The following is a 26050-nucleotide window of genomic DNA, read 5'->3' on the forward strand; positions in this document are numbered from 1 at the left end:
ACACAATTGACAATGTCTAAAACATACCAGCCTTTGGTAGGTTTGCACATGCCATTACTGACACTACTCCATCCCGTCATGCCTCTTTGAGTGCAGCACTCGGTGCTTCCTTCTTTTGCCTGATTGCATGTTGTTTTCAGTGCCCCACTGAAATCTTTGTGACTGAATGCATTGGGGAACTTCTGAAGTGTAAGGATCTCTATGAAGGAAACAAATCAAATCAGAAGCAGACACAAACAGATGAGACATTCCAGAGATAAATCCTTCAGTTGTCCTGCTATTGCATGAGCCTCATTTTTCCTCTCCCTGATGAAGTAATCTGAAGATTATGTAAGCTTGCAAATAAATGGGTTTGTTAGCGTAACTAGGGTACCGCCTTGTTGTCTTTTTTTGGAGCAACGCCTTTTATTTATACATGCATACATATAATTAACTATCTTATCCAGAATAGCAATTCTGGAGATATGGTTAGCAAATGGATCCCGTAGAAGCAATTCGAAAATAGTTTCTATAAAATCCATTTGGCAGCACATGGACACATGAGTTCTTTTCACAAGTAGGTAAACTATGGCCCAGTGTGTGAAAATGCAGTACCAGAGGGGTACATAATATATAATAAAAACAGAGAGAATGGTATAGATGGAGGAGTTGCCATCATAGCCAGAGACACCTTGAAGTTATACAAGACTGAATTTGCATGCTCAGGTTGTGAGGCAATCCAACTAAAACTCACATACTCACCTAATGATAGCCTTAATATCATTGCTCTTTACAGACCACCCTCCTTAGTTTCTGATTTTGAAAACAAAGTCACCTCTCAAGCAACTAAGCTTATCTAGACTAACACATCCACGCTGTTGTAGGAGATATGAATAGATGGAGAGGGAATATTGAGGATAAAGAAGCAATACTGTTGGAGAAGTCCATGAGGAATCTGGGTTTCCCAGTATTAAATAAAGAACCCACGACTCCCCAAGGGAATCAGCTAGATTGGATTTTTACCAACAACCTGAAGTGCCACAATGTTATTACCGAACCTTGTATATGGTTGTATCATTACTTAGTCACTCTTGAAATAGAACTGAACACACCGTCCGTACAAACTAAAAATCTGCATATCAAAGTGTGGAATAGAAATTTTGAAAACATAGTCCCAGAATTACTGAAACCTTGCCTGCAGAAGATTGCAGAGTCCTTTCTTGAAAAGGAGGATTGTGAGGGCATGTTAAAGAAATACAATATACATATGAAAGCCCTGGTGGAAGAAAATGCCCCACTGAAACAGAAATTTGTGAGAAAAAATAACCACCTCATATGGTACAGTGGAGATCTTAATAAATTAAAACAGGAGAAACGAGCCAAAGAAAGGATATGGCGGCAAAACACTAACAAAATAAATAAAGAAAATTGGAAAAGGGCTGATCACAGCTATAGGAAAGGGATCAGGGAGGCTAAGAAAAAATACTGTAATAAAGTAACGATTTATGTAAGGTAATGACGAAAATGAAACCGACTTCGTGTGCAGAGAACATTCTGCCCACCAAAATCATCTTGGAGCATAAAGAACTTTTTCCCCGGTTTTGACGAAGATAGTCAATGCATCCTTTAGTGATGGTGTGGTGCTTAAGGAGGTAACTATTACTCCACTAGTCAAAAAAGCCGGGTTGGACCCTAAAGATCCCGGTAACTTACGGCCCATCACAAATTCGAATTTTATTCTGAAGGTGTTAGATAAAATTGCCACAAACCAATTGCAAAAACATGTGGAAGACCTGAAATTACTGCACAATCAACAATCAGGTTTCTGGGCCTCCCATAGCACCGAATCTGCCATGTTGGACCTTCAGACACACATGTTGGGCCTGAGAGACAAAGGTAAAGCAGGTATACTCATGCTACTGGACCTAAGCGCAGGCTTTGACTTCGTGGATCACCAGCTCCTTCAGGAGGCACTGTCTAAAATTGCAGATTGTTCTCCTAAAGCGCTGGCTTGGTTGTCATCCTTTCTGAAAGATCGGAGTGCCAGAGTACATTGGGGTGATCATTTCTCTAAGGCCGCTCCCATTTTATTTTGAGCCCCACAGGGAGCAAGCCTGTCACCTCTATTGTTTAACTTATATTTGAGAAGCCTCTGCGAACTCCTGGAACACATCAGCGTATTCTTCACGAATTACGCCGATGACACGCAGCTCATTTTTGAACTTAAGGGCGATTATATCACAGAGAGCGCGAAAATTAGAGGTATATCAGGTCATAGCATCATTGGATGCAACATCATTGGATGTGCTTAAACAATTCTAAAACCAAATTGATGATCTTCGGAACGTGACAGGCCAGATCAAAGTTGGGGACGGAATATAAGAACTTTACCATCAAAGACGCCATCATCCCGGTGATGCCGCACGTTAAAACTCTCGGGTTGATGGTGGAAGCTTCGGTGGGTTCTGAGGTACAGGTAAGCTACCTGCAGAAAAATAACGCCTACTATTTGCGCCTCCTGAGAGCGATAAGACACTTCATTAATGAAGTTAACGCTGGGACAATTGCTAGAGCTATTTGTCGCGTCTTGACTACGGCACCGCTTTACTGCAAGGAGCTACGAAGAGGGAAATTCAAAAGTGCCAAGTCATACAAAACGACACAGTTTGCTTAGTTAAGAATATAAAAAACAGAGAACATGTGTCAATAGGGAGAAGAGCACTCAACTGGTTAAGCGTGGAGGACAGAGTTAACTTTAAGGCCATGGCAATAATCCAAAGATGCTTGTATGGAGAGGCCCTGAGCTATTTAAAAAAAAATTCTCCTTTTATACACCCAGAAGATGCTTAAGATCAGCCGACAGGGGCACCTTGAATATACCCGGTGCCAAGCGTGCACGCGAGCAAGGTAAATCCTTCCCTGTGAAAGCAGTAAACTACTGGAACAAGTTGCCGATGGTATTACGGCAAGAAGTGAACTACCAGAGGTTCAGGAAATTGCTTAACACCACGCTGTTCCAATGAGCAGAGCAGACCTCTCTCTTCAGTATCCAATCTAACTCAAAGAAGAGAACTACGTGTATTTGATTTTCTTGGTTCCCGGGCCCTGATGCCTGCGGGCTATCGTCGCGTAATAAGCAGGTACATAACATATGCAAATGCCTAAAAGTGCACAGAAAGGCACCCTCTCTATGCACCTGCATGAACTAATTAATGTTTTGCAAGACGCAACATGTATGCTCTTTCTTAAATGCACAAGCCCAGAATTGGTGGCCATGGTCATATACTTCAATATGCCTCCAGACACAAAGGTTTCGATCACAGTATGGTTTTCCTGCTTAAACATTATATTAATAATTGTGCTAGCCATGCATCATTGACATATTTTAAGTTGGATGCTCACATCTGTAATTTTAAAATACATACAAGTGCTAAATATATTTCATGAAAGACATAACATTTTACCAAAGGGTGCGTGCTTTTTAATTAAACATGCACAAATACAAATAAATGGACATCTTCCTAAATGCCCTTTTTTTAAATTTAATTGGTGCATTTTACTCCACATACGCTTGACTAATAAACCCAAAGAAAAGTATAAGCAAAATGGTAATCTTCTTAAGAGCTTTTTCCAAGCAGCATCACAAATACAAATTGTCATGGAAATGACTAAAATAATCTGTTTGCTAAACAGAACGTTAATAGTCACACTTTTGATGCACCATGGTGCATACTATTTTCCACTGTGTTTAAGAAAGTGGGGGGAAACGGTTACTATCTATGAATAAAAAAAACACATGTATAAGCAAGTAGTAATTTAGGAATTACTTTTCCCAGGAGGTTCAAAGAAAAAATTATGAAAACATAAAATCTTTTTCATTCGTCTTCATCCACCAATACTATAACCATGAAGTAATTATGTATATGCAGATAACCGAGCCTGCTGGTAAGTGTCGCATACAAACATTTACTGGGACAAGTGATTGAAATAATAAAGGGTAGATGATCATGGTCAACACACTGAACGACTCCGCAAATTACCAAGAGTGCCACCCACATGTACATTATCCTATACTAGTAGCTTTGTCCCATGGAGGCGTTGCTAAAAGACTCCTATAAGCCAAACTAAACGTGCACTGAAGAATTACTCTCGTCTACCTTTGCATTTCTGCTGTACTATTATTTCATGCCAGTTATTTTGTGCTTTCCACTTCTTACTGTCTGGCAATAAGTAAACCTCAAATGTTTACAGATTTCCACATTTTTTTCTAGGATTTCCAAACCGACCAAAATCGCTTAAAATATTAATTAACCCACACAGTCATAAACGTGAAGCCACCAACATCTATTATGGAGAAGTGGAACCTCTCTTTAAGTTTGCTGACATTCAGACTGATGTTACAGGTGAGTTGTTTTTATAAGCTTAACACATTTACTGTATTTGAAACAAGTGCGCGAGCACTGACGTCTCTAAAACGTACAGGTAATCCTGCTAGGCTTTCTCTGCCTAATTATAGCATGGTACACCAGGTTACACTCAGTTTACTTGTCCTTGCGGATTATATCTAGCAGCATAAAGACTCGAGCTATTTCGTAGACTCTGCAAACTAATTCAATATTTAAACATTCTGGTGCATTTAAGTATATTGTCAGTTTATATTATGAAATTATAAAAGGTGTGCTTTTTACCAACGAAAAAGGATGGCATGAATCTCAGCATGTATTGGCATCTGTTTCAAACAGATTTATTTTCCTTTTGGGTTTGGCAAATATTCAAGCACATCTGATCTATTGTTCATTTGCTTACAATGATACCGAATAGTTGAGATACTCAGATAAATTCAGCTATACTGATGCACTACATTGTTCTAGTTTGCCCCGTGAAATGTGTTTCTTTTGGTGCCAACAGGGTACTGTCAGCGTGTGCACTGTGACGAATCTGAACAACGTGTCCCTTCTTCGCAGAGTGGAGCAACCCCCTTTGAGTCTAGGGAGGTGAGCACGCTGAGCAAGACGCTCACTAGGGTTCAGGGCAAGTGGGAACTCGCAGGGAGTGACTCCCCTCCTGGGTATAAGGATTCCCATTCTAATAAGGAACTCCCAGTCCAAACCAACATTTCGGCCTGTATGGAGGTTGGAAAGACTTTGGCATCTCTTGTTATGACTATAAGCAACAAAGATCCGTCTTTCTCTCTATTGGCTTCAGGTAATGCTGAACGTCGCCTGAACGCCATGATCAAGGAAGACGGACACAATTCCATTTATTTTGATGACATGTATAAGGAAAGAGCGGACTGTGAATGGAGAAGAGACGGAGTAGTGCAGCTGCTACGCAGAGGCAAACCTCTAGCATCGACGTCCTGGCAGGGCAGAGACGCATCAAGTCGCGGAGCCAGCGGTGGCGCGAACGGAGCAAGACCTGCTAGCTGGAGGATGACTGGTGGATGGTGCTCCGTTCAGAGAAAGAGTTTAGAGAATAACAACAAATATTTCGAAATCAGAAAAATAATCCCAGAGTGAAGCTTCACACAGAGTTTTGATTCAGACATTAGAAAAACCAACCCACATTTTTGTAATTCTTGTGTTCTGTGAGATATATGTTTTATCCAGTTTCATGTAATGTGATCATTTTATGAGTGCCATAATTCTATATGTTTCATAAAATTGACTATTTTCATGTTTGAAATTTGGGGATCCGATATAGCTTTTGTCATTTCACCCCTGGGTTTAGACATTTTGTAATACAGCTTGTTTTTGTAGAAAATATACCGGTCAGAGAAAGAGACATGGTGGGAAGACAACAGACAGGTATGCTGAAAGAGCAGGGAGACCCACACTGACTTCCCTCATAGTGATAGGGTTAGCTAGGTGTTTTGGTTATTATTTAAATAAACTTCTCCAACTATGACCCAATGTAGTCTGAGTCCTTCTTCTAGTTCACCACATCACGTTATGTGATCATAGGTACTTTTCCTCCCCACCCCAAACCCACAAGCATAGTATGTGTTTTGAAAGCCATCTCTGTGTGATGAGACCCGAGCTCATCACACAAGTAGCTACTATGTTATGTTCTATGGATTGTTCTTTTCACTTTTGTCATCCACTGACCTCAAGTTTGCACTTGTCCCGTGGGTAACTTCTTCATCCCTCTGTAACTGCACTCTGCCCATGTTATTTGCAGCAAATGTGCACTTTGACCCTGTTTATTTTTTGCATTTAGACCCAGCATACCTTGTTTGCCCCTATATATCTGCGCTTTGACCATGTGTGTTTACAGTCTGATCACCAATGAACTTACGTTGCTGCACTTAGGTTGCACTTTGACTTGCATTGCAGGGGGATTCCATGCTCCTCCCTTCTATCCCTGTACTTCAAGGTCTCCACAAAAGGAATCCTCATAGTTCTTTCAACACAGTGTAAGCTATCCCTCTTGCCTCTGCATCATCCCCAAAAGATCAAATTGGCATTGACCTGTCAAACAGGCATGGGGAGTGGGTTGTCAAATGAAGTGAATCCAATCCATGAAGATATCGAGTCAGCAATAATGCTGCCGTGACACAGCCCTGCTTGACACTCTGGGTAATGTGGAACATGAAAGTAGATTCACTGTTTCTCTCCATAAGATATGATGGCTGTTATATTTGTGTATTATTGTATCAAAATGCTTAATAGACACTTCTCTAGCCCCCGCTCACACAGCATAGTGTACAGCAGATGTCGATCCACTCCATACAAAACCATAGATTAGATCATGAAGGCCAAGTAGCGAGATACCTTCTTGGTCCCATAGTGTTTGTCTATGATCAGTGTCACGTTTAGATGTTGTTTGCGATTTGATCACTGATTATTCTTGAATATATGGACTATAGGCCTTAACAACCATGTAGAGGTCAAACAGTCCTATATTTAAATTTAATGCAGCCTAGAAGTCGGTTTCAGTTGGTGTAAGTCCCCTGCCACACCGTCTGGTCACGAAACCTTCAAAGAGCTTAATCCCCAACTCAAGTTCACCCTCGGCCACTTTTACACAATCCACCAGAATGTCCGAAAAGAAGAGACACCTTCAGTGCAGTGCTGGCTAGCAAGCTCAGCGGGTTAAGCACTCAGTGCTTAGATGTATGTGTGATCCGCAGGTTCTAATCTTAGCAATGTCAACTCTGCTTTTCCTCATTCTGAGGTCGCAAATTGAGTATTAACTTTGATTGGGTAATAATTGTGTATACAAATGTTCTATGCAAAGAGCTTTGGGTGTAAGTGCTATACACCTGACAGAATCCTGGACAGCACAAATTAGCCCTATGCATAGCATTTGGTTTCTTTGATCTATTAACACAATCAAGGACTTGGATGCTCTCAACCCTCTCTCATGTCCCTCCATGACCTTGATCCTCCTGCCAAGGGTGCTTCTTCTCCAAAGCCTTCAAGGAATGTGCCACCTCTTAAGGCCTTCCTTCTCTCTTCAATGTTTGCAAGGGGGGCCTTTACCTAGGTTCTGAACAGCACACAGCACCATGTCTTCTGGTTGGACCTCTGCCATAGCCTTGCCAGAAAAGCTGATGCACAGTTGATAAACTGGTAGTACCTCTTCCCAACTAGCGGTCTCCCTGTGATTCCAGTGAGTAGATGATAACTCGTCTGCTTAATCTGTCTTCCTCCCAGTCTGTCCTGTTGTCTTTTAAGCATGCGATTGTTTTTCTAAACTGGCCCCAAATTGGTTCATCCAGTAGAGGGTTTGTTTTGGATCTCCTGATTGGTTAACATTTTGATAAGGCTTTGTTGTAACTGGGGACTTGTTATTGTTTCTCTCTGTGCATTGAACAGGCTTAAATGATGCCTTAATCTGTGTAAAGGTCAGATACGAGTCTTTACAGCCATGCCAGATCTGCGCTGCAGTGGTGTTCTACGTGTTTGGGGACCTTGTTGCGAGCAAAGCCGGTGGAATGAACTGACCGCAAGCTTTCTAACTCTTAGTATTGAATGCAAGCTCTCTGTTGTTTCACTTTCCACCTATGGTTTACTTCTCCATTGTTTGACATCGAGACTGTACGTCCTTAAGCAAAGGACGACCTTAAGAGAAGAGAGGGGACACTCGGGAAGAGGGAGGAAGATGAGGAGCAAGAGGGGAAAGGGGAGAGCGATTGTAGTGAGCAATAAAGAAGGTTGAATGCACTTTAACCATAGACTCCAAGCACTGCATTCTAATAGGTCACTGCCCTACAGGTAACCCATATAAAACAACTGGTGATGAAGTGACAGCTCCCATGTCTGAACGAGAGTGAAATGCCTGCAGCCGCCGCAAAAATAATCTCCTGAGCAGGCGACAACCAGGCATGCCATGCTGAGGTAAGTGATCCGGAGCCCGGCGGCTCACATCCACTGTTTGCAGGAAGCATTGACCCAGGCCCCGGGTCGCATGAAATGCGGAAGGATAGAGGGTCTGGGAGTTTAGGCGCGGGGTGGGGGGAAAACGGCGCGAAGCGTAGGGAGGGGCGTCCGAATGGTGCCACAAGAAACAAAGGCCCAGGAAGGGCAGGAAGCAGCACCTGGGTAGGTGCGAAATATAACAGGAGGTCAGGGGGTAACCCGGCCGCCCCCAGGAAGGAACAAAAGGCCGGGGGGGTATAAGTAAGCCTGGAAAAGGAGAGGCGGCACAAACCAGGTAAGAGCTCACCTCTCTCAAGTAGGCTCTTGGTACCTGGAGAAGGGAAAGGAAAAACGTTTGCTCTTGCGGGCTCACGCGCTTTCGACCCTTCAATAAGCTGAGCTCTCGCGGGTGCACGCATTTTATACAGCGTTCGTCGCTTGAGACTAACGCGGCAACCGAGATGGCACCGGAGCGAGCGAGAGGGAGAGTCGTTGCAGTTGCCAGAACCGGCAGAATTCAGACGAGAAAGATGGCGGATGGGAGAGCGAAGAGGGCCCGGGAATTCTCAGATTGGGCAAGAAAAGCGGAGAAGGAGTATGGAGCCCAATGGGTGCTGGAAGTAATGCAGAAAGAAGAAAGGGCGAAGGCAGCATCACCCCTACTGTTCATCGAACACAGCAGCAGTGAGGGCGAGGAAGAAGTGCCACAAGGACAGAAGAGGGGGAGAAAACGGAGACCGGGAGAACGGAGGAGGAGACGGAGACGATGATCAAGAAAAAGAGAAAAGATAAAAAGAAAGGTACTGTGAATAATAATGTTGGGAATAAAATAGTAAAGATGTTAAATTGCGTCACGGTTTCGGGTAAGTCGCCCAGAACCAACGACAGGAAAAGCAGACGGGGGAAGAAGAGCAAGGAAGAATGGTTGGGTAATTCATCAGAGGAAACCAGCAGTGAGGATGAGGAAAGGGATCATCTAAAAGCTTGGGTAAAGTGGAAAGGAGTGGTGAGCAAGGAAAAGCGGAGTGGGGTAGGGGGGGCAGGGATAGAACCCAAAGAGGCCCCGGTCCTTACCCCACAGGGGGCACCAGTTGAGCCCAAGGAAGTTCCGGTCCCGACACCGCAAGGGACACCAGTAGTCCCAGTGCCACAAGGAGCGCCAATTGTAGCGATGCTGCAAAGCACGACGGCAGGCCCAAACATAGGGGCGGGGGTAACAACAACGGCAGTAACTGTAGAGAACGGGGCACCGCTCATGACGAAGTATGGCAGGCCAACCATGGGTAAAGATGCACAGGGCAGGTCAATGAAAGCGATGGCTTGGTACATAAATGACAAAGTAAAGGAAAACATTTGGAGAAAGGAGTTGATCGATATATTTACATTATTAGATTGTCAAAAGAGGGGGATGAATGTGGCAGTCGAAGACATGAAAGAAGATGAAAAGAGTTTACTCAACTGGAGCAGGAAAGGGGCCACACCGGTAAAGATCGAGAGAATGGAAAAGTGGCTCCGAGATTACCCCGACCAAGAAGCGGCAGAGCAGATTAGGCGAGGGTTTAGTGAGGGTTTCAACATCCCGTTCACCGGCCAAGGAGCGCGAGACATTCCCAGGAATCTGAAATCAGCAAGGGAAAACATAGAGATAGTGACCAAGAAGATCATGAAGGAAGTGGAACTAGGGAGGGTGGAGGGCCCATTCTCGGCCCTACCCTTTGTAGAATTCCTGTGCTCTCCGCTAGGGCTGGTGCCAAAGAAAGAGGAAGGGGAGTACAGGTTGATACACCACCTATCCTACCCCCCGGGGGCCTCAGTGAACGACGGCATCGCGCAGAGCGAAGCAACAGTAACGTATTTCGAAGACGCAGTGGAATTGGTTAGAAAAGCAGGAGAAGGGGCATGGATGGCGAAAGCAGACATTAAATCGGCATTTCGCCTGTTGCCAGTCAACAGCGGATCACAAAAATGGCTATGTATGCACTGGGAGGGGGAATACTTCATCGACAAGTGCCTCCCAATGGGTTGTGCCATCTCGTGCGCATATTTCGAGAGGGTGAGTTCATTCTTACAATGGGCAGTGGCACAAGAGATGAGGGAGTCCATGATGGTGCATTACCTAGATGATTTTTTATTTGTCGGCCCCAAAGGGGCAGACATGTGCAAGGCAACACTGGACAAATTCGTAGAAATAACGAGAGTGAATGGGGCATTCCTCTGGCAGATGAGAAAACGACAGGGCCAACACAGGTGATCCAGTTTCTAGGTATAGAGATCGACTCAAACAAGGGGAGGTGTCGGATCCCAGAGGACAAAGTGACGGAGCTAATCAAAACAATACAGGAGCTACGAGGAAGAAACAAGGCAACCGTGAAGGAGTTACAAGCACTGGCAGGGAAACTGAACTTCGCAGGGAGAGTCATACCACAGGGAAAAGTGTTCCAGAGAAGGATCGAGCTGAAGACAAGAGGTGCTACCAAAGGGCACCACAGGGTCAGGTTAGGAGGAGGAATCAAGAGAGACTTAGAAGTCTGGGCTGAATTTTTGGTGAACTTCAGGGGTACAGTGATATGGCGCTCGCCAGTGAATGAGGAAGGTAGAAGAGTGTTATTCACTGACGCAGCCGGTGGTTTTGGTTTTGGAGCAATACTGGGGAGAAAATAGTGTGCAGATGAGTGGCCGGAATCATGGCAGGTCGCGGAATGGACAAAGAACATAACGCTACTAGAGCTATTCCCGATATTGGTCGCGCTATGTGCATGGGGGAAGGAGCTAGGCAATAAGGAGTTGGCGGTATGGTCGGACAACATGGCGGTAGTGCATGTGTTAAACAAGGGAAGTGCATCATGCAGTGTAGTGTTGGAATTGATGAGGGCAATCACATTGGAAAGCCTGATGTTAAATACATGCATAAGGGCGAGGCATATTGCAGGAGAGGAAAATGTGGTGGCAGATGCAATCTCTCGTTTTCAGTGGGGGAGATTCAGAGAGCAGAGACCGGACGCCGACAATGAAAAGACGCCCACGCCACGAAAGGCATGGGTCCCGTTGAAGGCACTAGAAAGGAAAGTACGGTTGGCCTCAAGGTCGACTCAAAAGTGGTGGAAAAAGAGTGGAAAAAAGAAAGGGTCATCGACAAGCTGACCAGGAATGCCCTGACATACAAGACGGGTAAGCGGTACGCAAAGATGGTAAAAGATGTGTTGTTGGAAAGAGGTGTAAAAGTGGTGGATGAAATATCAACGGAAGGAATCTGTGAATTCCTGGAAGGGGCATTTGCCAATGGTAAAAAGAAAAGCTGGGCAGCAGCGCATCTGGCGGCGGTGGCATATACCGCAAAAGTGGCGGGCATACCGGACCCGACTGACAGCGATAAGATAAAATATGCGATGAGGGGATGGGCGAAGCTAGAGGGGAAGAAGCCAGATAGCAGAAGGCCGGTCAATTTTGGGAAGTTGATAATTTTGCTGAAAGTGCTACCTAATATATGCAGCAGCACATACGAAACTGCGCTGTTCAGGGCAGCATTCGCGCTAGCGTACTACGGGGCTTTCAGAATAGGGGAACTGGTGGCCAGGAATACGATGGCAGGAGACGGCCTGGCAAGGAAAGATATCAGTATGGGCGACAAAGGTATGTCAATAATGCTAAGGAAATCTAAGACAGACGAAACAGGGAGGGGGAGAGCGATAGATCTCAATTGCATCAGAGAGAAGGACCACTGTCCCAGATGCATCACCAGGGAATTTTTAGAGCTGCGACCAGAAACTGACGGGCAGCTATTAATACATAGGAACGGCCGCGCGCTCAGCAGGTATCAGTTTCAAGCGGTATTGAAGCAGGCAGTGGCAAAGGCGGGATGGGATCCAGGCGAGTTTGGGACACACTCCTTCCGAATAGGGGCAGCAACCTCTGCGTGGGCGTGGGGCCTGGGGACGAAGAGGGTGAAACAAATTGGGGGATGGAAATCGCAATGTTTTAGGAGATACATAAGGGAGGAACTGATATGATATTTATCTCCCCCGTTTCCATAGAGGTCGGACCCTACAAATCGGCCTGGATAGTGGGGCACTCTTTTGTGACCCGGGCAGGCAGGTGGCTGGAAGAGGTGAATAAAGGATTACATTTCAGGAACACAATCACGTCATGGTGGGGCCTCCCGGGGATGCGCTGGGCGGACATCCACGACAGGCTATCAGACTTAATAGGTTACAGGGAACCCCCCCCGAGTACCTGGTTATACATTTAGGGGGGGAACGATCTGGTGAGCACGAACAGGGGCAAATTGCAAGGAGAGATCTGCGTGTCACTGCATAGCTTGGCTCGCAGCTGGTGGAAGACAGAGATTTTTATGTCAGAGATAATACCTAGAAGGATCTGGCATGGGGCACAAAAGAGACATGCGATCGAGACAGCGAGGAAAAAGTTAAACAAATCAGTAGAGAAGTACTGCAAGAGTACAGGTCTACATTTCATAAGACATGGTTTACACCGGAGCAACCCAAACATGTTCCACCAAGATGGAGTGCACCTATCAAAGGTTGGGATGGGGGCTTTTTCCGACAACATTTTTAGGGCACTCCAAGCAAGAGGCTGTAGGTAGGGGGCTTTTGGGGGGGACCGAGTGGGTGTAAAGGACACCCACTCAGGTGTGGCGGCATGTGCTCAGGGATCACAAAGACTCAGAAGGAGCCTTGAGCGGCTTCGGAACTGGACACAATGTGCCCAAAAGCATATGTATATGTAATGTTTTGTTATAATGGATTTTCTGTAAGAAAAATAAAATGCCTACGGCCTACAAATTTTCCATACACACAAAGTTGTCTGTAACTTATTATTAGTTAGGGTTCTGGTAAGAGCAGCAAGGTGAACCCACACTACTCAGCCTATGACCCAGGCCCCGGGCCGCATAAAATGCGGAACGATAGAGGGTCTGGGAGTTTAGGCGCGGGGTGGGGGGAAAACGGCGCGAAGCGTAGGGAGGGGCGTCCGAATGGCGCCACAAGAAACAAAGTCCCAGGAAGGGTAGGAAGCGGCACCTGGGTAGGTGCGAAATATAACAGGAGGTCAGGGGGTAACCCGGCCGCCCCCAGGAAGGAACAAAAGGCCGGGGGGTATAAGTAAGCCTGTAAAAGGAGAGGCGGCACAAACCAGGTAAGAGCTCACCTCTCTCGGGTAGGCTCTTGGTACCTGGAGAAGGGAAAGGAAAAACGTTGCCACCCAACCCACCCTACAAAAAGAAACGGAAGAGGTGGGGGTGTGCAGGCAGGAGCCAGGACGCCGAGTACTCCTTCGGTACACGGTACAAGATGGTGCAAAAGTGGAAGAAAGAACGCCGAGTACTCTTTCGGTACACGGTCCAAGGAAAGAAGGAATAAGCCAGAGGAAAGAACGCAGAGTACTCTTTCGGTACACGGTTCAAGAAACGTCGTAGGCGGCATGTGCCCAGGAACGAAGGCTCAGGGATAACAAAGACTCAGAAGGATCCTTGAGCGGCTTCGGAACTGGACACAATGTGCCCAAAAGCATATGTATATGCAATGTTTTGTTATAATGGATTTTCTGTAAGAAAAATAAAATGTCTACGGCCTACACATTTTCCATACACACAAAGTTGTCTCTAACTTATTATTAGGTAGGGTTCTGGTAAGAGCAGCAAGGTGAACCCACACTACGCAGCCTATGAAGAGCCTGCAAAGGAGCCAGAGGAAAACCTGACACGGGTGGGAGAAACGTCGTCATGCTGACACCGGTAAGGAAGGAAACCTGGACCAGAGTGATAGCCAGGCAGCGAGTACACCTGACAACACGAAGACCAGCCGAAATAGCAGCCCACCACAAGACACACGCCTTACCACCAAGAGATAAGCGGGACAAATACATAACAGTCTCAGCACATTACAGAGGCGCTGAGTGCGCACAGCAGCAAGTTAAGGGGCATAAATTAAACCCACAAAGAGAGAGGCCAACAGGATCAAATCAGAGACGCCAAGATAGCGCACTTACAGGCACACCCACATTACAGAGATGCAAAGGGAGCATACCAGCAAGAAAAGGAGCATATATAAAACCGAAGAAAAAGAAAGTCATCAGAATACAAAAAGAGACGCCATGAGAGCACCCTAAAAGACAACTACCTGTTGCAAATATTCAGGTCTTGACAGGAGCACAGAGTGGGACCATAAGTGAAAACATCACATACACCAAACAAGCACGCTCTCGCACAAAAGTAACAGCAGTGCAAGGTCTCACGCAGAGGCACATCCTTGAAACTCAAAAGGGAAGGACACTAACAAGCCCCACCTCTGATGCACCACCGCCACCACCATGGTTGACAACGCACAGGAGGCTAAAAATCCAGTGGTACAAGCAATGGCCAGCACATCATCCAGGGCTGCTTTCCTGAGGAGACCACAGTATTTTCCGCTACAACCACAGCAGGACAGAGGACTGAGATGGGAAGAATGGCTTGACGAGTTCAACAACTTTATCAAAGTGATATGTAACATCGACTCATCCAACCTCATCGACATATTCACCAAACTTGCAGGGAAAGCGGTAAGAAGCATTCTCAAAACCATACCACAACAAGAATAGGCTACATATGCCATGACCATGGACGCCTTCAACAAGAAACTAATAATCCTTCCCAACAGACACTGGGAGATACTCATTTAATCAATGCGTCCAGATGCCCCACAAGACAATTGATGAATTTTTCATTTGACTCCACAAGAAAATTGCATACGGTGAGTCTGCACATTTCTCGGATGAGGAAGCCATAAGGTTGAGGATTATAGAGGGATATACCTCCTCAACATTCCAGAAACACTTGCTAAAGAAACCATTGTGCTACCAGAAATAATAGAAAAGGTTTGGATATACGAGATGGAGGACGTTCAAGCGGCCACGAAAGAAAACCCCAAAAGGGCTTAGTGCGTAGTAACGATGCTGGGAATGTATGCACCCAACGCAAGAGGTCAGATTTCACCACCGAGACAGCCCCATACAAAACCCTATCCACAAAACGAAGGCGAGAGAACGTGCTATCAATGCAGATTTAAATTCCCCCTCTGAGGGGCATGGCCAGCAATGGGGCAAATATGCATGAGAAGTGGAAAGGAAAACCATTTCCAGTCAATGTGCAGAGAAAAACCACCGTTCCCACCAGGATACAAACCTACCCTGCTGCAAGCAGCTGAGGGTTGCCAGGACACCCACAGGATGAACAACACCCAAAAACATCAACATCCTATCGGAGACCACAAGTGCCCTGAAGCAATATACCATAGACGCCTCAACGAAAGATGGTCCACTCGATGGAAGACATGAGTTTACATATGCTGCAGGAGTACCGGGAGGACACAGAATGCCCTCCTATCCTGAGAGACACATATGAATACCAGAGAGACACCTATGGGTGGCAATGCCCTGGAGATCAATATGACAATCCGCCACTATACCAAGAACACAGTGACCCCACAGGAGAGTACTATGGCCCAATGGACAGATATAGCAGAGAATATGTCCATCTCATAAGTGAGGAGGCAGATAAGGACCCCGCCCCAAGAGTAACACTGCTAATAGAGGGGCAAAATTACTAGTTCTTTGTTGACATGGGAGTCACTGTCAATGTGATGAACACAGAAGACTATCAATTAATAAAGGGATACTACACATTGACACAGTGAGAATATTTCAATGGGGGGGCAGCCAACCACTAAATTCAACTGGACAATTCACCTGCAATTTATACCACAAGAATTGCATTGTCTTGTCCACAATCCATGTAATTCAAAGTCCCATAGCAGGGAGATGTCTGCTAAGCTACAGGACTGCACATGCCCTTGAAATCATCGACATCCTATATGAAAAGTCGTAAATTGTACAAGGTCACCCTGTCAATCATGGATCCATCAGCATGATGGAAGACAAACACCTATCCATTCAACACATAAAGGTGAAGTTCCCTGATCTTTTCAAAGGAGTAGGCATGCTCAAGGACGCTGTGATAACTCTCCACATAGACCCGTCCGTCAGCCCAGTGCCACAACACCCACGAAGGGTGGGGTTCCACCTGCAAGCACAAGTCTCCAAAGAACTATAGCTTCTCCTCAGAGATGACATTATAGAAAGAGTCAACGGGACGACACCCTGTGTGTCCCCATTGGTGGTAGTCCCCAAAGAAAATGGGCGACTCAGGCTGTGTGTAGACATATGCATCCTAAATGCCACGATCTGTCATGATTCCTGCCCCTCATGTCCCCAGCCCCCCAAGATATCAGGCTGGAGCCAGGCCACAATCACCTACATGGCCCTCAAGGGCCTCTCCATCCCTCCAAAGACCCACTTGGAGTCAGACTTGGCACTTGTGGCACCAGACTCACTCACTCCCATAGGATAACATTGGGGATTGGACTTGTAGTGCATTGATGGGGACAAGATGGATGCCGCCACATATTTTGGTTCCCAGAACTGCATGTGCGGTCTAGTCTTTTGGGTGTGATTCAGCCCAGAGACACCTGGGATACCCACAGACTATTTAAGCCACACCCAGTCTGAGAAACATGCTTTGCGTTTTCTGCACCTGCAGCGTGACACTCCCCGTGTTCGGATCGGTCTCCAGTAGGCCTGCATCTTTCATCTGCGCTCAGCTCCTGCAAGAACACTGTTCGGAATAGCCTTACTTTGCGGTGCTTCTGCCCATCATTCATCGCTCCTTCTGTTCTGCGGGCATCTTCGGCGGTGTCATTCCCATCCCATCCCGGCACGCCGCTTCCTAAGTAAAAGGGAAAAGAACAGAAAAAAGGCATTAGTAAGCATTCTGCTATTCTTAGCTTATTTTTAAATACTGTACAAGCTTCAAACGCTTACCTGAATCCCAGCCGCTCTGGGGGAACTCTCTCTGGAACTTCTCATCCATCTGCAAGAGGGAAAAGACACTCCAGGTTAGCATGGAAACATCTAGAGGCGCTGCATACCACGCTTACCCACCGCATTTGTTCTTCATAACTGGCATCCACGCTGAAAACGCTGCGGCACCTAAAAGACACAGAAAAAGAACTCTGTTCAATACAAATACGAAAGGGGTGCATCGCGCATCGCGCTCTCACTCACCTTCAGCACTACTCATCTCAGCAGCACGCCGCCATCCCCGGACGCCGGCCATCATCTAAGGAAGGAAAGGAACGAAGTTAGAGAACTGTTCAAAAGACTAATTATACTAACGTGGCGGACTCTTGCCAGTGAAGTAACTAGGCAGCAACGAGTCCGCATCAATCAACGTGCCCCTGCGCTGAAAGCAGGACGGAGAGCACACTATCCAAGAAATCAAGGTGAGCTGTGGATCAAAGGGAAGGGTTGGACCCCGAATAAGAAGGGGTTCAAGCACACAGAAACAATAGGGAGTTAAACTCTACCAATCCTGTGTTTCAGGCCCAGTCTTCAGTCGAATAGCCTCCAGGGAAGGGTTTGAGGTCGTAAGAGGTCAGAACAGGCTGAGTGACGTCCCTGTGGATACCAGGTGAGCGTTACAGAACGCAAAGCCTCACATCAAAATTCACCTCGGCGTCATGGAAATGTCAGAAACCGACCAGTTAGCCCACATGTTGGGGCAGCTACGTTCGAAGTACATGCAGCCAGGCAGGAGACCAACACCCTGATGAGAGAGCTGATAGTAGCCAAAGAACGCACTGATGATTTAAGCCGGCAACTTCTCCAGCCACAAGCAGGGCATGTACCATTGCCGGGAAGCGTGCCCTCGATGCCAGTGCCATCAGCCAATCCCGTTCAGATAGCCCTTCCTGGGCCAGTGCCTTTGGCCCCACCCAAATGATTTACGGGGGATCCCAAGAGGTTTGCAACGTTGATGAACCAGTGCCGCCTGCACTTCCTTTGTAGGCCAGGGGCCTTTCCAAATGACCAATCACGGGTCGCTTTTGTGCTATCCTACCTGAGTGCTAGCACCGCGGACTGGTCTGTACCCTTTGTGGCCCAAGACGATCTTTTGCTGCATGACTTCAGGGGCTTTCAGCAGGAGATGCAAAAGCTGTTCGCCCGTCGCACTCATGGGCAGACATTAGACAACAAACTTCTGTCCCTACGCCAAGGGAATCAAGACCTACTAACATACATAGCCACGTTATTTCATCAGGGGTTTCGGGGGGTGCTCAAGGATGTTCTCGCACAAGTAGTGAACCCCCGAAAGACTGCTCAGAATTCATTGACTTTGTTGTTCAACTGGATCCTAGGTTGCAGGACCGAAGATCAGATCGAACCAGACCGGACCCTCGCCCTATGTATGTGCGTTCAAAGGACAATACTGCCCGAACAACGGAAGGTTCAGGAGAACCATTGCAAATCGGGGGGGGTCAGATCTCCCTTGACTAAAGCGGAAAGGGATAAAAGGAGACAGCAGCAGTTATGTCTGTACTGAGGAAGGTCAGGTCATTTCCTTAAAGAGTGCCCTGTGAAGCCACCGAGGAGGACAGTAGGGGCCACGGACAAAGAAGATACCATCAAGAAATCGGAAAACTCCCCAGCCCGCCAAGTGTAGGGGTCCACTTTTTGAGCGACGAAAATGAACTACAGACCTCCCATTTTGCACTATCTGTGGTCTTGATCAATCACCAACAACCATCTTGGATGCACGCAGTAAGAGCGTACATAGACAGTGGAGCCGTTGGGAATTACATCGACCAGGATCTTGCGGCAAAGATGGGGCTTCCGTTACGCCCTAAATCAACCAACGACACTGTTACTACTGTTGATGGCACGGAAATAGCTTCTGGTCCAGTATCCCAATGCACTGCAGCTTTAACCCTTCTCTGCCAGGATGGACACCAAGAATCTATCGATTTCGACCTCATGAAGGCACCACAGTTCTAGTTGATTTTGGGAATGTCCTGGTGGGTAGCTCACAATCCTCGAATCGATTGGCCAGCAAAAGAATTGGCCTTTCCCGAGACTTGCGCCCACACGTTATCGCCAAGAGAAACAACCAATAGACACCAGAACCTCCATGCTTGCAACTGTTGCAATTGGCACCCTACCAAGCGAATACCAGGACTTTCAAAATGTCTTTCAGAAAGAACAGGCCAATACCCTGCCACCGCATAGACCATACGATTGCCAAATCGACCTGATACCCGGCGCACAAATCCCTTGTGGGCGAATTTACGCACTCACGGAACCAGAAAACCAGCACCTGAAGGCCTATCTTGACCAATACCTGGCCAACAGGTTCATCCATCCCTCGAAGTCTCCAGCAGCCGGTCCTCTATTCTTAGTATGGAAAAAGGAGGGGGACTTGAGAACGTGCATCGACTATCGTGCACTGAACCAGATTACTGTAAACAATTGCTACCCCCTGCCACTGATCCCTGAATTGCTTGATCAAGTCAAAGATGCCCAAATCTACACAATACTAGACCTGAGAGGGGCATATGACCTTGTTCGCGTAAAACAGGGTGACGAATGGAAAACCGCTTTTCGCACCAAATACGGCTTGTACGAATATCAAGTAATGCCCTTTGGCCTTTGCAACGCGCCTGCTGCATTTCAATACTTCATGAACGATGTCCTACGGGAATTGATTGATGTCTGTGCTCTAGTGTACATCGACGATATCCTAGTATATTCTGCATCAAAGCAGGACCACGTTAAACACGTCCGATCCGTATTGGAGAAACTCTGTCAACACCAGCTCTACGCCAAGCTTGAAAAGTGCTCATTCCACGTCTCTGTAGTGGAATTCCTGGGCTTTATTCTCAGCCTGAATGGAATCCGAATGGATGTACACAAGGTAGATGCTATCCTGAACTGGCCATCCCCAAATTCATTCAAGGGACTTCAAAGTATGCTGGGTTTTGCAAACTTCTACCAACGGTTCATCCCAGAATTTTCACAAATCGTGCATCCCATCACGTCATTACTAAGGAAAAGCAACAAAAGGTTCCAGTGGACAACAGAAGCCGAGGACGCTTTCCAGGAACTCAAAACAAGATTCACATCTGCCCCAATCTTACGCCACCCTCGCCCTGATCTCCCATACCTGGTGGAAACGGACGCCTCAAGCATGGCTATGGGCGCTGTCCTCTCACAAAAGGACCCCGAAACGGGCCAGTTACACCCTGTTGTCTTCTGGTCGCGTAAATTCACACCCCCTGAACTCAATAACGCTATCACAGACAAAGAACTCCTGGCCATTAAGTCAGCCTTTAAGGCATGGCGAAACTACCTCTTGGGCGCCAGACACACAATCACCGTAATAACTGACCACCAGAACCTCCAGTACCTAAAAATGGCAAAGGCCCAATCCTCACGACAACTACGTTGGGCTATTTTTTTGCTGAGTATGACTATGTGATTACATTTCGACCAGGGGTGAAAAACGGGAAGGCCGATGCCCTTTCCCGTATGGCGGTGGAATTGCAAGGGTATCAGACCCCTGACCCAATAGCAATCATCAAGAGTGACAAGCTCCTAGGAATCACAACACCCATAACTCGGAAAGAATTACATGAAGAAATCCAAAACCTGATGAGTCCGGAGCAATTACAAGCGTGGAGTGCACAAGGAGAACATTACATGATAAAAGATCAGTTGCCCTACTTCAGGAATCGTTTATTCTTACCAAACCAAGAACTACGAGAACAAGTCATGTCCGGTTATCATGATTCCTTGATTGAGGGTCACCCTGGAATCGCTAAAACCCTAGCCAAGGTAAAAACGAAATTATTGGTGGCCCACGTGGCGTAAAGACATTATCCAATTCATCCTATCTTGTGGAGTGTGTGTTCAAAATAAGTCATCCAAGCAGAAACCGGCTGGGCTATTACAACCATTGGAAATCCCACCAGCACCCTGGCACACATTGTCCCTCTTTTATTACTGACTTACCACCCAGTCAAGGGTTTAACACTATTCTTGTGGTTGTGGACCTATTTTCAAAAATGGCACATTTCATTCTTCTTAAGGGGCTCCCAAATGCTTCCTCTCTGGCAAAGGTATTTCTTGAAGGAATCGTACGGCTCCATGGGTTTCCTTCAGTTCTGGTCTCAGACCGAGGTACTCAATTCATATCTAACTTCTGGAGAAAATGCTGCCCTATGGCCCAGATAGACATCCGGCTATCCACCAGTCACCATTCCCAAACGGATGGTCAAACTGAGAGGACAAATCAGACGCTCGAGCAGTATCTGCGTTGCATGTTACACTAATCTGAAGGAAGCTGGTTCGACCTATTATAGATAGCTGAATATGCTTACAATAATTCCCTACACACCAGCACTGGGCAGACACCCTTTTATACCATGTATGGCAGGCACCCACGTACTTCTGAGTTGGCCGTTCCTACAACCCTGGAAATGCCAGCAGTCAAAACCTTCCACACAACCATTTCTCAAACCTTTAAAAGGGCAGCTGAACACCTACTTCAAGCTAAGAATCGCCAAAAGAAGTTTTCTGATCAACACAGAGCAAAGGCCCCCAACTACCAAGTGGGAGACAGTCTGGCTGGTGTCTAAACACGTGTCCATTAAAGGAACCCGAACTTTCCGTCCAAGATACCTGGGTCCATTCACCGTCACCTCCGTGATAAATCCTGTGGCGGTCAGACCAGCTTTGCCATCAAACATGCAGATTCATCCTGTGTTCCACGTGTCTCTCCTTAAACCTGTTCAACATGGGACCCGGGTAGCAACGCCACCGCAGCCAGTAGTAGTCGCCGGGGAGCCAGAATTCGAAGTCAAGGACATCCTAAATTCAAAGTATGTCAGATCCAAATTATACTACTTAGTAGACTGGAAGGGGTATGGTCCACAAGACAGGACATGGGAGCCCTGTGAGTACATCCATGCACCTTGCTTGCTTAGACGATTTCATGAAAACCATCCAACCAAACCAGGACCAGACAGAAGAGCCGCCACCTTGAGAGGGGCCTTGGGGGGGGGGGGGGGGGTGCTGTCATGATTCCTGCCCCTCATGTCCCCAGCCCTCCAAGATGTCAGGCTGGAGCCAGGCCACAATCACCTACATGGCCCTCAAGGGCCTCTCCATCCCTCCAAAGACCCACTTGGAGTCAGACTTGGCGCTTGTGGCACCAGACTCACTCACTCCCATAGGATAACATTGGGGATTGGACTTGTAGTGCATTGATGGGGACAAGATGGATGCCCCCACATATTCGGTTCCCAGAACTGCACGTGCGGTCTAGTCTTTTGGGTGTGTTTCAGCCCAGAGACTATTTAAGCCACACCCAGGCTGAGAAACATGCTTTGCGTTTTCCGCACCTGCAGCGTGACACTCACCGTGTTCGGATCAGTCTCCAGTAGGCCTGCATCTTTCTTTTGCGCTCAGCTCCTGCAAGAACAAAAACACTGTTAGTAACAGCCTTACCTTGCGGTGCTTCTGCCCATCATTCATCGCTCCTTCTGTTCTGCGGGCATCTTCGGCGGTGTCATTCCCATCCCATCCGGGCACGCCGCTTCCTAAGGAAAAGGGAAAAGAACAGAAAAAAGGCATTAGTAAGCATTCTGCAAATCTTTGCTTATTTTTAAATACTGTACAAGCTTCAAACGCTTACCTGAATCCCAGCCACTCTGGGGGAACTCTGTCTCCGGAACTTCTCATCCATCTGCAAGAGGGAAAAGACACTTCAGGTTAGCGTGGAAACATCTAGAGGCGCTGCATAGCGCGCTTACCCACCACATTTGTTCTTCATAACCGGCATCCACGCTGAAAACATTGCGGCACCTAAAAGACACAGAAAAAGAACTCAGTTCAATACAAATACGAAAGGGGTGCATCGCGCATCGCGCTCACTCACCTTCAGCGCTACTCATCTCAGCAGCACGCCACCATCCCCGGACGCCGGTCATCATCTAAGGAAGGAAAGGAACAAAGTTAGAGGACTGTTCAAAAGACGCATTATACTTACCTGTCGGACTCTTGCCAGTGAAGCAACTAGGCAGCAACGAGCCCGCATCAATCAACGCGCCCCTGCGCTGAAAGCAGGACAGAGAGCACACTATCCAAGAAAACGAGGTGAGCTGTGGATCAAAGGGAAGGGTTGGACCCTGGGGAAGAAGGGATTCAAGCACACAGAGACAATAGGGAGTTAAACTCTTCCAATCCTGTGTTTCAGGCTCAGTCTCCAGTCGAATAGCCTCCAGGGAAGGGTTCAAGGTCCTAAGAGGTCAGAACAGGCTGAGTGACGTCCCCGTGGATACCAGGTGAGCGTTACAGATCCACCGTGAAAGACACCCAGGGCTCAGCATAGAGGATATGCTCATCAGGCTCAACCAGGTAGTTTGGTTCCCAAAGCCTGACTTAAACCAGGGCTACCAACTGCTCATCATCCGCCCAGACTCTAAGCCCATCACCACGTTTGCCACCCATGATGGCCTTTTTCGATACAAGAGACTCAACCTTAGTATCTCGTCTGCCTCTCAGGTATTTCAGGAAACCATGAAGAGGCTTGTATCCACGGTGAAGCCGGCATACATTTATAGCGACAATATCCTTGCATTCTGGACATCCCAAGAGCTGGACAACAAGACATTAATGGAAGTGTGTTTAATTCTGCAGACAGCCGGCCTCACCCTCAATCGAGAAAAGTGCGACATTAATAAGTCAAAACTAAAACTCTTCAGACATATCTTCTCCGATCAGGCCATGACAGCAGATCCGAACAAGATAAGTGCCATTGTGAACATAACGCCTCCTGAAAATGCAGCAGAGCTCAGATCATTCCTAGAAATGGCAGGGTATTGTGTAAGGTACCTCCAAAACTACACTACTCTCACAGACCCCCTTAGAAAATTGCTAAAGAAAGGACACAATGTCCTGTGGTACAACTGCAAAAAAGCTTTCCGAGAGATCAAGGAAGAACTCCCCACCAGTCAACTAGCATACTTTGATATAGTATAGAAATAGTATACGGAAGTAATGGTGGACGCTAGCCCTGTGGGTTTGGAGACCATCTTGGCGCAGAGTGACTCTGAAACCCAGCCAGTAAAACGCATACTCCTACGTCCCGTCCCCTTTCCTCCATACTTATGGGACATTCCTCCGTCCTGTGGGACGGGACCGGAGCACTTGGTAAAAAGCATCACATTTTTCAAAAATGTGTCCTTCCTCTCTTTTTACGCAGGGTACCGCACACAGCCATAACCCCGCCCTACTTAGCTCCGGCCAGCGCATTGCCCATCAGTCCTTTTCTCTGCCCGATCGGGACTGGAGGCACTTGCATCTTTGGAAGATTTTTTCCTTCCAGTGTCCTTCTCTCTGGCTCCGGCTTAGCGGTCGTGAAGTAGTCCGTCTATGCCATTCCGGTTAGATTTTCCCAAATGTTCTTCCTGCGATCGACACTTCGCTAGGGCAGATCCCCATCCTCTTTGTTTAGAGTGTTTGGGTCCCGACCACCGTTGGGACTCGTGCTTCTACTGCGATTCCCTTTTGGTCCAGGCGCTTCAACGTCACCTGGAGCGGTGGGAGGAGGTGTTTCAACGAACTCCTCCTCTGCATTTTCAGAGCTTCATCGACGAGAAGAGGGTCCGGGAGGAGCTTCAAAAGCTCTGTTACCGGGGTTTCCCCTTAGGTGCCTTCTAGGCCTAAAAAGTTTACCAGAATTTTCTCTGAGGGCCTCTGTAAGGGGCCTATTGACACCGGATTACAATCCGAGGCCCCTCCTGTGGGGGCTGTTTGTGGGCCCAGTTCTACTGAGGGGGTGGGTACCGGAGCTTGCTTCGAGGTCTCCTTGCCAGAGCTTCCCATACAGACACCGGGGTATGCACTGAGGCTTCTGTGCAGGCTTCCTGTACCGAACTAAGGCTCGAGGCCCCTCGTGAGGGGGCTGTTACCGGACTTGGGTCTGAGGTTCCTCTGTTTGAGGCTAAGGTGACGTGTACTCCTCATCGTTCCCGCTCGGGCGGTGATGCCGGTTCTGTCAAGGGGGCACAGAGTGAGGTCTCCGACCAGAATTCTTCTGTTACCGGCGTGGCCAAGGTCCCTCCGTTGGAGGCTAATTTGGCTGATAGCATGTCTCAGAAACATCCTAGGCCAAACACTACCGGCTCTGCCGAGGTTCCTTGTGTCAAGGCTAAAATGAAGACCCCTGACCCGCCTGTGGAGATCCCTGCCTCACTTCCACATGTGTCGCAGTTCTCCTCAGGTGCTGACAAAATGGCGGCCGTTTCCGCCAAGACTACGGCAGCCATTTTGGATTCCTTCCTTACACCTATGCCATCGGCTTGGTGCTGGGAGCAGTTTTTCAGATGAGCATCGTTTTCCTTGTGAGCATCCTTTTCGTCCAGTGTATGACTGGAATGCTCGGATGCCTTTACCGCACACCGTCTCGCTCCCTGCGGCATCTGCGCCCTTGATCGATGTTGATTCGAGTGGAGAAGGACCTTCTTGGCAGCCCTCTCCCTTACGCCCCTGGAGCTACTCCGCTCATGAGATGCTCCCTCCTGCCGCGCCTAAACCGTCGGCGGAGGATGCCTTTTTCGGAAAATGTCAAAGGCTTATGCACTCCGACCTCAAGAAGGAGTATTTCTGAGGTTTGTTTAGGGAAATATGCCCTCCAGTGGCTCCTGCGACGTCGGTTCCAGCCGCAGCACTGGTGGTTCCGGCAGCTTCACCTCTGCCGGCCGGCCCCGCCTCCAGCTCTCGCTCCCTTGCCTCCCTTGTCTCCAGTGGAAAAATCTTCA

At 47.4% G+C, this 26050-nt stretch overlaps 1 protein-coding gene across 4 annotated transcripts in view; it reads left to right on the top strand.

Moving 5' to 3' along the window:
* Nucleotides 1-26050, top strand: part of CERKL (CERK like autophagy regulator) — a 1041140-nt gene that overhangs the window by 404552 nt on the left and 610538 nt on the right. For all 4 annotated transcript variants that reach the window (XM_069616081.1, XM_069616083.1, XM_069616080.1 and 1 more), the window contains exon 3: nucleotides 4251-4382. In XM_069616081.1, the coding sequence (XP_069472182.1) occupies nucleotides 4251-4382 (132 nt within the window). The remainder of the gene's footprint in view (nucleotides 1-4250; nucleotides 4383-26050) is intronic.

This window comes from Ambystoma mexicanum, chromosome 9, assembly GCF_040938575.1.
Source record: "Ambystoma mexicanum isolate Mex_15411 chromosome 9, UKY_AmexF1_1, whole genome shotgun sequence".
Lineage (NCBI taxonomy): Eukaryota > Metazoa > Chordata > Amphibia > Caudata > Ambystomatidae > Ambystoma > Ambystoma mexicanum.